This window comes from Protopterus annectens, chromosome 16.part0, assembly GCF_019279795.1.
Source record: "Protopterus annectens isolate FY-2018-M chromosome 16.part0, PAN1.0, whole genome shotgun sequence".
Lineage (NCBI taxonomy): Eukaryota > Metazoa > Chordata > Ceratodontiformes > Protopteridae > Protopterus > Protopterus annectens.
Genome location: NC_056750.1, coordinates 803,199,723 through 803,213,140, shown reverse-complemented (window position 1 = coordinate 803,213,140; position 13,418 = coordinate 803,199,723). Strand labels below are relative to the sequence as shown.

General features: G+C 38.3%; 1 protein-coding gene across 1 annotated transcript in view; it reads right to left on the bottom strand.

Moving 5' to 3' along the window:
* The window catches only part of LRSAM1 (leucine rich repeat and sterile alpha motif containing 1), a gene marked incomplete in the record, with an annotated part of 1,381,442 nt that overhangs the window by 174,437 nt on the left and 1,193,587 nt on the right, over nucleotides 1–13,418 (bottom strand). Inside the window, 1 exon segment of the mRNA XM_044058294.1 lies at nucleotides 765–846. Coding sequence (XP_043914229.1) covers nucleotides 765–846 — 82 coding nt within the window.

The following is a 13,418-nucleotide window of genomic DNA, read 5'->3' as shown; positions in this document are numbered from 1 at the left end:
TCTAGTTAGGTCCTAGAACACACAGCCTAACCAGGCATTACTATTCTGCACGTTCTGTCTGCATTAGGCTTTCTCTGAGTGCTCTGGTTTACACCCACCTTTCAATAATATGCATGCTGATAGAGCATATATGCACAGTTTAGAGTAGCCTATTTCCCCTAGTTTCTATGACCTGGATTTGTAAAGGATGAGTCTACTCATTCAGTAACTTGGCTGTATATTTAAATATGCTTAATGAGATTCTTTTCAGTAAAATTAATCCAGTTCATAAGTTCAAGAGGGTTGATAAAAGCTCATTTTCAGTGATGGAAATATGTGACAACCTCAGTTTAGACTAGGAGATGTGGGTTCGTAACATTTTTATTAAAAGAGCAATTTCACTGAGTAGGTTACAACCTTTGCATAATCCCTTCTGTAAATATACCAATTCCAGGATTGGACCACACTGAATAAAGTGACTGTTTCAATCACTTAAGTGATAGTAAATGAAAATGCTTCTGATTTGCTCCCAGGATGTATCAGGGGTAAACAGTCTTTCTTGGGTGATGGAAATACTTAAGTAAACTTTGTTTTAACTCAATCTGGGGATGTTGTTATCCCACAACAACCTCTGTCTTAAGTTCTGTATATCTTTCACATGTCCTGTCTGCTGCCTCTAGGAATCATTTGGAACAAGGTTATTTTCAGGGATATAATTCAGTCAACAAATAATCTGTAGCTTTCAACAAATAAATAATATAATTTCATGACACCTTTTAATTTACCTGGAAGTGCAGCTGCTTGCTCTAGCCTCTTCCGAACCAGCTGCAGGATTGTGTGCTGTAATCCAGTTTCAGTAACACCAATCTGAAAAAGAACAGCTCTGTAAGGCTTGGTGCTGGAATTATAAATAGAAGGATTTTTATATGATTTTTACAAAACACTATTTACAAATGCAAAGGTTCTGTTATCAGATTTGCTTCTTGACCACCCTTAAATCACTAAGTACAATTCGCTGTTTTCTGTTTTCATTAGAAAGGACGAACATGTGAAAGGAAAGATGTTAAAGGTACTCAGGATAACACATGATCTACAGCAGATCCTCAATTATCTGCACCCCTGTCATGATATGACACACAGCAAATGGACTGCAAATCAAGTTCCACAGTCATCTGCCCTCCCTCTTTGGAATGTCTAAATATAGCATTCCAAAGATAATGGTTGCAATTCAGTCATTTTCTTTAGATTATCTTGAATACAAATGGCAGGTAGTTTTAAATGCAACCACGGGTTTTGGTTTAAATGCACAGGTAACTTTAAATGTTTTCTAAAGAGGAAAAGGGCTTTTGAAATTTGAACATGTGATGACATTAGCCAATGGGAATTAGTCCTTGTATTTGATATTCAGAGTGTTGGTTTTGGTCAACTAGCCCGATGAAGCCTCGTATCAACCTTATTGGAGAAGAAAACACTTACATTTGTTTTTATTAAAAAAGTGTTTTTAATAATAGAATTTACCCCTCGTTTCTTGTTTTTCTTTGATCTGAGTTTATTTGGAGATGTTTGGTTTGTGTGTTTTCTTTTTCTCACCAGAGGAAGTCTTGTAGTATTTTTGAGAAGTTTTTATATGTATATACAACTGTGTGTACATATATACGTGACAAACACACACACACCTATATATATATATATATATATATATATATATATACACACACACACACACACACACACACACACACACTCCCATATCAAAGCTACATTCATTTTTATGCAGATTGAACATTTCCAATTTTTTTAGTGAGCTATGTTTGTCCATTCATTGGTAATTATTCCAGTTCCAATCATACATGATGCGTTATTTCTCCAGGTTCCCTGGCCAGGTACCAAGGGATGGTGTGTGATGGTAACTTTGACCCACTTAGGAGTGTTCAGACACAGATATGGCAAAAATATGTCATATCTATATCAACTGATGCTGGGACCCTCTTTTGTGGGTCTGTAATTTGGAATACTAACAAATGGTATAAAAACTCCATGAAGGCAGAAGTTGGAAAATTGGCCAAGCGATGAAGCACCACACTAAGCCCTGAATCTCTAAAGTTACTGTCCAACAATAATCATTAATTAGGGTATGAACCAACAAGCAAGTGGTCAAGGCACAAATGCTTGTAATGTAGAAATGCTTAAAGTCAGCAGACAGTAGCATCTGATAGCAGCATTCTCCATTGTCTGGTTCACCCCTTCAAAGAAAATTTATGAATTTATTCTAGGTAAAACCTGAGCTGCCAGACTGGTTTCTGATACTGCAAAACTAGGAGATGGACAGATTGACTTGCAGTCAACTCAGAAAACCCTTCTGGGTGAAAATTTCAGTTAATTTTAAGATACAACCATTCCTTCTAAATGAAGAGATATGGTTCAATTGAGGACAGAAAATTCAGAAAAGCAGTAAAAACTTGCTTGACAAAAATAGTGCTGGAGTATAATCCTACTCTCCATGAAACACGGACAGGCAGAAATAGATGACATATGTCCTGATTGTGGAATAACTGAGATCAAATACATAACAGGTTCATGAAATAAGCCAGAAGTGCTTGCATACTTGCCAGATTGGGGAGGCTCAGGAAACTTCTCTGCACAAAAGAGTCTCTTCCATTTGGCAAACTGCATCTCCTGATAAGAAAGCTTTTTAGCAGATTCAATCACCACAAACACTATAGATAGAAGGTCCAGAAGGATTACAGGATCTAAATCAGGAGATGAACCTGGTGAGTAATCAACAGGACTCTGACCAAGTGCAGATTGTCAGACTCTGAACACTTATGTCTAATTTAATCACCTGTACAATGTACACTAACAGCAAAGTCACTGAATACTAGGTGTAAGGAAACTGAGTTGCAGAGATGTGAAGGGACTCCAAGATTCGTCATGTACCAACCAAGAGCCCCCTTTGAAATTATGCTAAATATAACCCCAGCCAGGGGCAAAAAAAGACTTCCTTAGTTTGTGCTGAGACAAGCTTCTGTATTGCCAGGGACCTGAAAACCTGAGAGCACATCCTTTTACAACAAACTGAAACAAATATGAACCTTGGCCTTTTTTTTACTGGAAAAAAATAAGATCAAGGGGGTTGGTGATTATGATAAACCACACAATAAGCATATTTTAAATAGTAAGAATCAGTCCTATCACATACAATTAACCTTTTTTGTTTACATTTTCATACACTTTTGTACATCCCTAAAACCCCATTATCAGTCATTTCTATAATACTTTAAAGTCTTTACTTGGTACAGACCTTCTCTCAGGCAGCATTCCCTCCAGTCATTATATACAGCTTCCCAACTAGGAGCATAACTTCACATTCTCAAAAGATCAAGCCATCCATTTGCTCAATGTCTTTTGTTTAACCTTATATTTTGTTAAACATTTCGAGTTTTGGGTTTGTTGTATTATCTCAATTACATCTTTTACTGTTGCTGCAACTTGCTTCCATTTATGTGTTACAGCTTTCTTTGCTGCTACTATTAAAAGATTAAAAAGTACAGTGTCTGATCTATCCAAAAAAGTTAAAAGTTATATAGGATATAATCCATTTTAGAAATATTAAGTTGTTTACGCCATATACATACTTTCTGAAGTTTGTTTTTTTAACTATTAAAAATGTCACATTCCCAAAATATATGCATCCAACCCCCTAGCTTGTACTTACATTTCCATCAAAGACTGAATGAAACATCCTTATCAGCTTAGAAGGAAATACTTAAGCATTGCCATCTGAAGACTTTGAACCATCTGGATCTAGAAGCGTATACAGGAATAGAAACCAACTCTGCTTATCTTCCTTTCTGAGACTGTGTGCAAACTCCTCTCCCATTTCAATCCTTATTCATTCATCTCTGTCTTCAGGACACCCACCAACATTTTCTATAGTTGAATAAACACCCCCTTCTCACCTCGAAGTTCAGTCCTAGTTCCCACTGGCTAGTTAATCCACAAGAACCAATCTTCTTCACAGAGTAGTTTGATTTATTCAAAAACTGTAACCAGTCACCCATACAAATCTTTAAGCACCGCTGCCCAGAAGACCTAGCTCCAATTTGTTTATCACGCAAATATTTTCCCTGAATTTATCATCTAGTCCTGATATATTAAATCTTAATGTTTTAATTTCCTGTTCATGTCCATTATAACAGGACCCCAAGTGCTTACTTATGCCAAATGGTGATGTACTGTTTTCATCTCCTTCACCACCACCTAGTTCTCCTTAAAATCTGTAATATCACTCCAAGATTTCCCCCATCTGTTTCTCTCTTTTTTTTTTCTTCAGCATTACATATGGCATTTTTAACCCTCTTATCTTTCCTTATGTTGTGTCTTTTCAAGCGGTCTTAAAGCTCAATTTTGATAAGCATAAGAAATGCACCTTGCTGCCACTGTGTCTAATTCAAAATCAAGGATTGCCAACCCAATTTGGAATGGAACAGCATTATAACGTTTCAACTGATCCTTGATTTCTCACCTTGACAAAGGAAATTTGCAACCTATTTATTTTCTTTTTTCTATATATATTACACAGAAAATTAACAAACGGTAAAACAAACCACTGTAAAGTCACTGCCACATGAGAACATATCCCTTTCCATCTTCCAAAATAATCCAAACTTTTGTCAGAGAACTACACAAACATATTTGGATTACCAAATATGCAGATTATATCAATTTAGCATCAGCTATTACTAATGATAAATATTACAGCGTGTACTAAAATCTGTGACACAGAAGTACAAATACATTACATTTTCCCCCGATGCCTATGTTGTTGTTGTCTTTCGGCTTTTCCCGGTTAGGGGTCGCCACAGCGGAACTCCGGTCCACTAATGATTGGCAGTAGATTTTGACGAACGCCGAGGTGCCAACTTCACATTCAACCTTCAACGAAGGAATGCCCATTTACGCATGTTTTTGGAATGGCCACCCAACCGTGGGGAGGACATGCAGACTCCACACAGAAGGCACTCCCCACACTCCAGCCAAGAATTGAACAGGATAACCTCTTGCTGTGTGGCAACAACGCTACCGCTGCACCACCGCGGATTCCCCAATGCCTATGTGATGTTCAAAATCTTAGACTTCATCTCTTGGGTTTATTTTCCCTAGACAACCGCTTTATAAGAGGGGGGATTATGCTTAGGGTTCAAAGATTTATATAATGAGGAGTTAAGAATCTTGCTAGGTTTGGAGTTAATGTTTTCCAAAAGATTATTACAAGAAAATAATTAACAAGACATTTCCTGCCATCCTGGTTCTTGTAGAATTGTAAGATGTTTCAAAATCTCACAACATTGCTCGTTTACAAAATAAGCTCCAAATTCATAAACATAACTCCAAATCTATAAATACACTTAAGATATAACTACACTCTTGGGCTGGCCACTTAGTATACTCTGCAAATGTGAAGTCTGCATTCTACCATGGCATCTGGCCTGAGCACAGGTATACCTTTAACTATGAACTAGTTAGTTTTATACCTAGGTAAACCATAGGGGGTATTCCCCTCATTATTTCAGGACCTAGTCGATCATTCATTTCTACAGCTTTTGCTTTTTGTGTGCTAATTTTGCATCTTGAAATCTCCACAAATTCTGAGAACACCACTCATAAATCTTCATCACAGTCAAAAACAGATATTCCAAGACATAATTTGCATAAAATGCCATTTTGCATTGCTTATTTCATACAGTGTACTACTTACAGCACACTGCATTAATATCACGGCTGGTGGCTCCAAGTTTAATGTGAAAAGTAAATGAAAAATGGGAAACCCTGTCTTGTATATGCCCAGATTCCCTGTGCCCACTTTTATTCTTGCCTTATCATTATACAATGTCATCACTACCTTCAAACTGATGGGGAAATCCCACATACCTTAAAACTGCACAGAGAACTGTCCGGTCTACAAAATGAAATCCCTTTTCTCTATCCATTATATCCACCAGTAATGGCTTAGTTGATATAGTTGCATCTTCTATTACCAAAGAAGTTTTAATCAAATTGTCAAACATTGTTCTAGAGACAAACTCAGTGTGTTCATGGTGTATAAGCTTGATAAATGTACTTGTTAAGCTCTTAGTCAGTAATGGTGCAAATAATTTACAACTGTCATTCGACAGGTAGATTTGGTCTATAGGATTCCAACTGAGTGGTGTCTTTCCAAGCTTTTAACAACTGCAACACTGTTTTCATGATTCTGGAGTTTGAGCAGTGCACATAACATAATTAACACCACAGAACCTCTACTAAAGTCTTCTTTCCAGTTCTTATAAACTTTTATTTCCATACCATATGATTCATGTGCCTTACCACTTTTTGTGTCGTCCCATTTATTTTCTTATCAACTCCATCTCCTCCTCCTATGTTACAACCCAAGTTAAAAGTATGAAAAAAAAACACTGAAGAATTCAGCAGTGTGTAAAATAACTAAAAAACTAACCATCACGCTATAAAGATCAGCTGTGCTCCAAAAACTTGCACAAAAGAAAGACTTTGAGGAGTATTTTTAGCCTTTTGTGCGTGTTTTGGGAGTGAGGTGAATCTTTACAGTGCAGTGGTTAGATTTTTGGTAAAAGTGTGGCCAGGTGAGGAACTAAATTTCTAAGGTTCAAAGAAGGCTTTAATAGCATGAGTCTCTGGGACTTCCAAGATGGCTGCACACTGAGCAGCAGCTTTCTTTGGCTAACAAAGTTTGCAGATGATTTCAAACTAGGAGCCATAATCGAAACTCCTAACAATGTGGACAAACTACAAAAGGGCCTCACTGAGACAGATACCTGGTGTCAAAGCCATGGCCTGAAGCTCAATGCCAAAAAGTGTATTGTCATCCCCTTTGGTAAAAACTCTGTACCCATGAACTACCACATAGCTGGTAGTCTACTTAATGCTGAAAATGTGATAAGAGACTTTGGGACACAGGTGGACAGTAGTCTCTCCTTTGATAATCACATCGCCACAGTGGTCAGGAAATCCTTCTACGTGGCTCATCTCATCACAAAAGGATTCTCATCCAGAAAAAAAGAGGTCATTGTTCCCCTCTACTCATCACTCATTAAACCCATTATAGAGTACAACGCCCCTTTTCGTATGTACCTCGCAAGACATCTACAACTGGAAAGACCACAGAAATACCTCACAAAGAGGATTACTGGCCTCAAACAGATGCCCTATGCAGACCGTCTCAAAAAACTACAGCTTTACTCCATCGCATATCGCCTACTCAGGGGCGATCTCTGCCTAACATACAAAGCTATGTCAAACCCAGAGCTGTTGGACATGCTCCACTTAAAGAAATCCCAATCCCTCCGTGCTACACGCTCTAGGGACCTAAACCTTGTCACCACAATAAAGAGAACATGCTGGAGGAATAGATTCCTGTCCCAGAGACTTCCCATACTCTATCTATGTCAAACAGAGCTCCTCATTAGCACTCTTCAAGAAAAATCTTGATGATTGGATGGGAAATGGGAAATTCACCCTGAGGATCACTTCTGTGGCTCTGCTCGACAGGGGCACAGGAAAATAATTTTCTTGGGTGGCGAAAGCCAGGGTACATTTTTTGGCTAGGCTTGTATGGGCCCTAGGGCTGATAGCCTAGTACCTACCTATGAACCTATGAACTCTAGTTCTCCCAGTGTGAAAACAGAAACTCAACAGAGAAGGCCAGTACAGTAAGTGTTTTTGGGTAATTTTCAGTAACTGACTAATAAGTGTACTGCCTGCATGCCAGGAAAAGAGAAATACAGAGCTCCTGGAAAAAAATCAGCTACAAAAAGTGAGGAAGAAACACTGACTAGGGAAATTCTACAGCTGTTCAGCAAAAAACAATGCAACCTCCAGACATGACTTCCAGTAACCTACAGGAAGATACAAGACAACTGCATAAAAACCTGGTTAAAATAAACAAAACACTGATGGAGTATATCAACACAAAAAACGAAAGGCTGGAAAAATGGAAGAAGATTTAGACAGACATTCAGATGAAGTGATAAAGCTGCAAATATCCGAGGTTGAAATGAAGAAAAAGCTGGCTGAATGTGAAACTGCTCCAGAAAGAGATGTTTTAAAAAATAATAGAATTAGAGGACAAAGCATGTAGGGAAAACATGAGATTTTCAGCTATACCAGAGAAGCTGGAAGGAACAAGCTGCATTAATTTTATGAAAGTACAAATAAGCAACTGGACTGGTAATCCACAGCAGGAGTTGTTAGTTGAAAGGGCATATTGTGTGTATGCTACAACATTAATAGTAAAGATGTAATCCTACCAACAGAAGGAGTTGATTCTGACAAAACTGTGGCAGGAGGACAAAATACTAAAAGTGGGATACAGCACAGTGTTTGTGGAGAATGACTACTCATTGTACACAAGGCAGGAGAGGAGTAAATTTATTCCACTATTCAGGGAATGTTGAGGTGTAGGTGTGAGATTCAAACTGCTGTGTCCAGCTGTCTTCCATGTATTCTTCCCTGGAGGGACAAAATGGGACAAAAATAATTTTTTGATAAAGTACATGCTAATAAGGAAATACAAACGTTTGTCCAACAAAAAGTGAGCTGTGAAACAGGAGATTCTGATTACTTTTCTTCTAGTAATAAAGGCGAGAGAGAGACTGTACCTGTGAAACCTTTTCCAGTGTTTCAATGGAAAATACTGGAGAGAAGGAAGTGAGCACAGGAGATGACTAGAAGAATCAAGAGCAAGTTGGAAATGAAGTAGAGAGAGGATATGGGAGACAGAGATGAACAGTAATAAAACCAGTAACAATGTGGAATTACAATGCAATACTGATATTTGTAAAATATGACAGAACAAGAAAATCGGGAAACATTGGATTTTTTTCAGAATTTGTTGGACTTGTGGGGGGAACTCATGTATATTCCCTACTTCATGTCATAAATGTTCGGAAAAATGCTTTGGAGAGGGGAACAGAGGGGATAAAACATTTTTATCGCAATAGTACTATTTTTGTGGTGTATGGTTTTCTTTGCATGCTATAAAGTAAAGTTTCATAATGTCGAAGACCAAAATGTCGACCATGTAATGTAAAAAAAAAAAAAAAAAAAAACAGCAACTTACCTTCAAACTACTAGCAGGGAGGCAGCCCCCCACACCTCTTTAACTTAAATATACCAACTCCGAGATCGCACTACAGTGGAGAAATGGAAATCTTTCCATTCTGCACTGTACGGAGATGCTGGTTCCACATGGTTGGTATTTCAAATGTCGAACATATGGTCTCAGTCATATGGTCTTCGACATTATGAAATGTCGACCACATGTAGGGGACCCATATATATATTATATATACATAAAATGTGCTTCTTCTCATTCTTGCATGGGGGAATGACTGGATTAAAGATTTATTTAGTAACAAGTTTAAAGAGAAAGCAAGTAAATGAAAAAATATTGAATACTCTTAGGCTTTTTTCTAGCAAATGAATGTATGCTTAGCAGAAATTCTGTATCTATCCCTCATGTCTCCATAGAAACAATCTGATAAAGAGAAATTGTCTGGTTCTCATGTCTCCATGGAGACAATCTAATAATGAGAAATTGGCTGTCTCTGGTTCTCGTTCCTCTATAAAGACAATCTGATAAAGGGAAATTGGTTACAGTCTGGTGGAGAACAATTGGCTGGGGAAAGAAGAAAAAAGAAACTGGCTAGGAGATAAAAAGCATTCAAGGGTTTTCCCAGCTGGAAGTGCTACAAATATAAGACAAAACCAGTCTGCACTTAGAAGCACAGACTGCACCATGCGTCTTAGCATGGATAACGTTTCTTTTAGGTTAACTCAAGTCTCTGCATGTAGCAGCCAGTTTGGGACATCTGTTCCTATTAGGATGGTAAAACTTCAATATTTCTAGATGTACATAGTTTTGTGTGTTAGTATTAAATTAATACATTTTTTTTTGGGGGGGTACTGTGGATTTGTTTGTTTTCTTTGAGGGCTTTCAATAAAACAAAATGTTTTGTATGATGTGACCATGATGATGTGAGGTATTGCCAGCTATGCCAGGAGAAGTACGACAGTGGATGTGTAACATATGCCAGCATAGATAGCTAGCTGGAGTTTTGAAAAGAATTATATGTCATTTGTATATCAAACTGTTTTGTACAGGTGCTTGTGTTGAAAATGTATTTATAAAGCTGCTGGTGTTAAAAATGCACCAACAGTGGGTCCTGCTGGACAAAAAAGAAATACAGCTGTATGTAAGACTGTAATGTAACTGTTGAAATTAATATATTGTAACAGAGGTTACTGGAAGAGAAGAGGTTAATCTTAGTCCAGCTAACTTTGAAAAATGGTCTGAAATTAAATTACCTTGTTTATGTCATAAAGATTGTATTTTACAGTTCTGACTGCAGCCAGAGATGAAATGTCTGTGAAAACCAGGCTAGGAATCCTACTGTATTGTCCTTAGGGCCGGGTGACCTAATTGCTACACTGAAGGGTGGAAAATTTTGAAATGGTTTTATAGCTTCCACTTCCAGATGCTAGAACACATCTTAACAAAGCTCTATCTGTGTGTATGGTGACACATATTTGCAAAATACTGACTCAGTTTCTAGTAAAAGAGTAGTGTGGGAACCAGAAATCAGATGACCGGATGTATGTGATGTTATTCTGTAACACAGTACTGAAATTATATTTTAATACTACATGACACAGAATTCTCAGAACAGTTTGTTTTTGAAACCTGACAAGAAGGATCACTCACCTACATCATCTTGCCTTGCTCTAGTAAGTGCACTAGGGAACAGTATTCTTTAATCAGTCTGGAAAATACAGTGAGATTAGTTAAGTATAGTTTTTCTGTATCTATGTGAACCTTTCCATCAGTGATATTTTTAATATTTCCTGTGACTGACACTCTGATGTTTACTGTAAAAAGATATTTGGCATTTTCATACTCTTTTATTATTTATTAAATATATTTAAACTTTTCATTGTGACTGCTCTTATATGGAACATTTTAACCTTTGAGAGTACTTGTATTTATTTGGTAACAATGTAGCCACTCCTGAAAGCCTTCCATTTGATCAAAATACTATCATTTGTTTAAGTGCTAATTTTACTAAATATAAATACCCTGGTAACAGCCTTAGAATTGCTGGCTTTGGAGTGTTCTGGTGGCAGTATCTATCTTATAGTCTGGGCAGAAAGGGCATAGCTGGTAAATCTTTGTCAGCCTTTCCCAGGTGAGTGTGTGTCAGCTACATGCAGCAGAGACACAGAGCACTGGTTTCACGGAGAAGGTGGTGGAGGACTTGGGTTGGAACACTTGGCTGAGGACTCAATTCTACAGCCATGGCCAGTGGGGAGTATTATTTGGGGCCTGGAGAGAGAGAAAGGGAAATCCTGCACCAGGACTGAGTGTGTTTTCTTTGTGCTCTTAAGGGAAATTGTACTTGGTACAGAGAGCTGCATGTGGAAATACTGTCCCCTGTGAATGTCCCTCACCTATGTCAGTGGTGTGGATTGAGGCTCCTTGACCACTGGCTCAGAGTAGGAACATCACAATGACATAGGCACAAATGGACATGACAAGAAACAACTATGTAAAAGTTCAACCTGCCAAACAGTGTATGCATGTAACACAAAGTTGGAACTAGACATTTAACAAAAAAGGTGTTACACATAAAAGGCAGGAATAACTTTTTAATACAACAATGCTTTCTGTAATGTCTTTAAATGTCAATGGTTTCACAAATAAATAAAAAAAAAGAAAGAACAGTGAACTATATTAAAAAAATGTACTGTGCAAATAGCTATGTTACAGGAGAGACACTTGGAAAGAACTGAACATGTGAATTTTATAAAGAAAGGTTTTCAGGATGGTTATTCAGTAGAATACCCGGGACAGAGAAAAACATGAGTACTAATATTAATTGAAAGAGGTGCTACAACAGTGATAGAAGAGGATTAAAAAAGATAATAACGGCAGATTTGTACTGCTAAGGGCCTACTGGCAAGGGAGAAGGAATACACTGGCATGTTTTTATATTCCACCTAAAACTGCTATAATGGAGCTTAAGAAACTTCTGGTACAAATAATCACAGGATTATAGGAGATTACTAGGCTATCAACTTGGAGGTAATTTTAAACCTAGCCTTTTCATGACAATGTAATAACATGAAAATGACTGTCCATGTCCAGGAGGGTTGTATGCGCTATCCCCGGTAAAAATTTACAGTGCCCCATCCACTTGTCCCGGTTCCTCTTGAACAGCATCAAAGAGGTGCTCTGTTTTACATGGGTTGGTACTTGTTCTAATGACGTGGCAGTCGCTGGGAGATAAATCTCCTCCAGCATGTCATATTTAAGTTCCAGGCCATATTTAGGTCCCTGGAATGGGTAGCCCTAGTACTGTTTGATTTACTGATATGCAGCAGTTCATTAGGTTTGGGTCTGGATTGCTCTGCAGGCCAGGCATAAGGTTCCCCTAAGAAGTCTATATGACACGGAGTACAATGACAGGGACTTTAGTCAATATGTGTAAGGCATATGGTGGAGCCCCTTGATCTTCTTTGTTAGAAACATTTGAGGTCTCTCCAGTTGCTGCAGGTGCTTTGTATGGTACATGCCAAACAGGGCATTATACTCAATTATGCACCAGATTAGTGCCGAGTATAGAGGAGTTATAACCTCTTTTGCTCTTGAGGCGATTCCTTTACTAATCAAGTGTGCTATGTAGAAAACATTCCTTACTACAGTACACACATGGTGGTCGAAGTTAAGGTTGCAGTCAACTTGCGATCCCAGGTCCCTCACCATTTCCTGAGTACTTAGGGTATTGTTGATTTCATAGTGTGAAAGGAAACTGTTTCTGCCAAAGGAAATGATGATGCATTTCTTTGCATTCGGTTTGAGACTGTGACTAATACACCAGTCTTTGGTCTGTGTGAGACTCTCCTGGAGTATACTGACATCATTTAGGAATTCAATGATTGCACCTAGTTTGCAATCATCTACAAACGTGGCCAGCCACAACCCCTTAGTTTTAACCTGAACTTCCGAGAAGTATTTACCAAAATGTAGGGGGCCCAGCACGGACCCCTGTGGCACGCTGCTGGTAACAGGTCTGCTGGTTGATGTGGTGTCACCCACTTTGATAGCGTGTATCCGGCTTGTGAGCCAGTTGGCACACATCTTACAATGAAGGGGTTTACATTCAGTTTGCTAAGTTTATTTGTAATGCCTGAATGTGGAATTGAGTCGAAAGCCTTTGCCAAGTCAAGGTATGCTGTGTGCACAGATCTGCATTGTCAATGGCCCTGGTCACATTTTCATAGAAGTCCACCAGATTTAACAGGCAGGATCTACCCTTGACGAAGCTGAATTGGGTGTAGGATCCAGGGTTTGGAGGTCATCTATG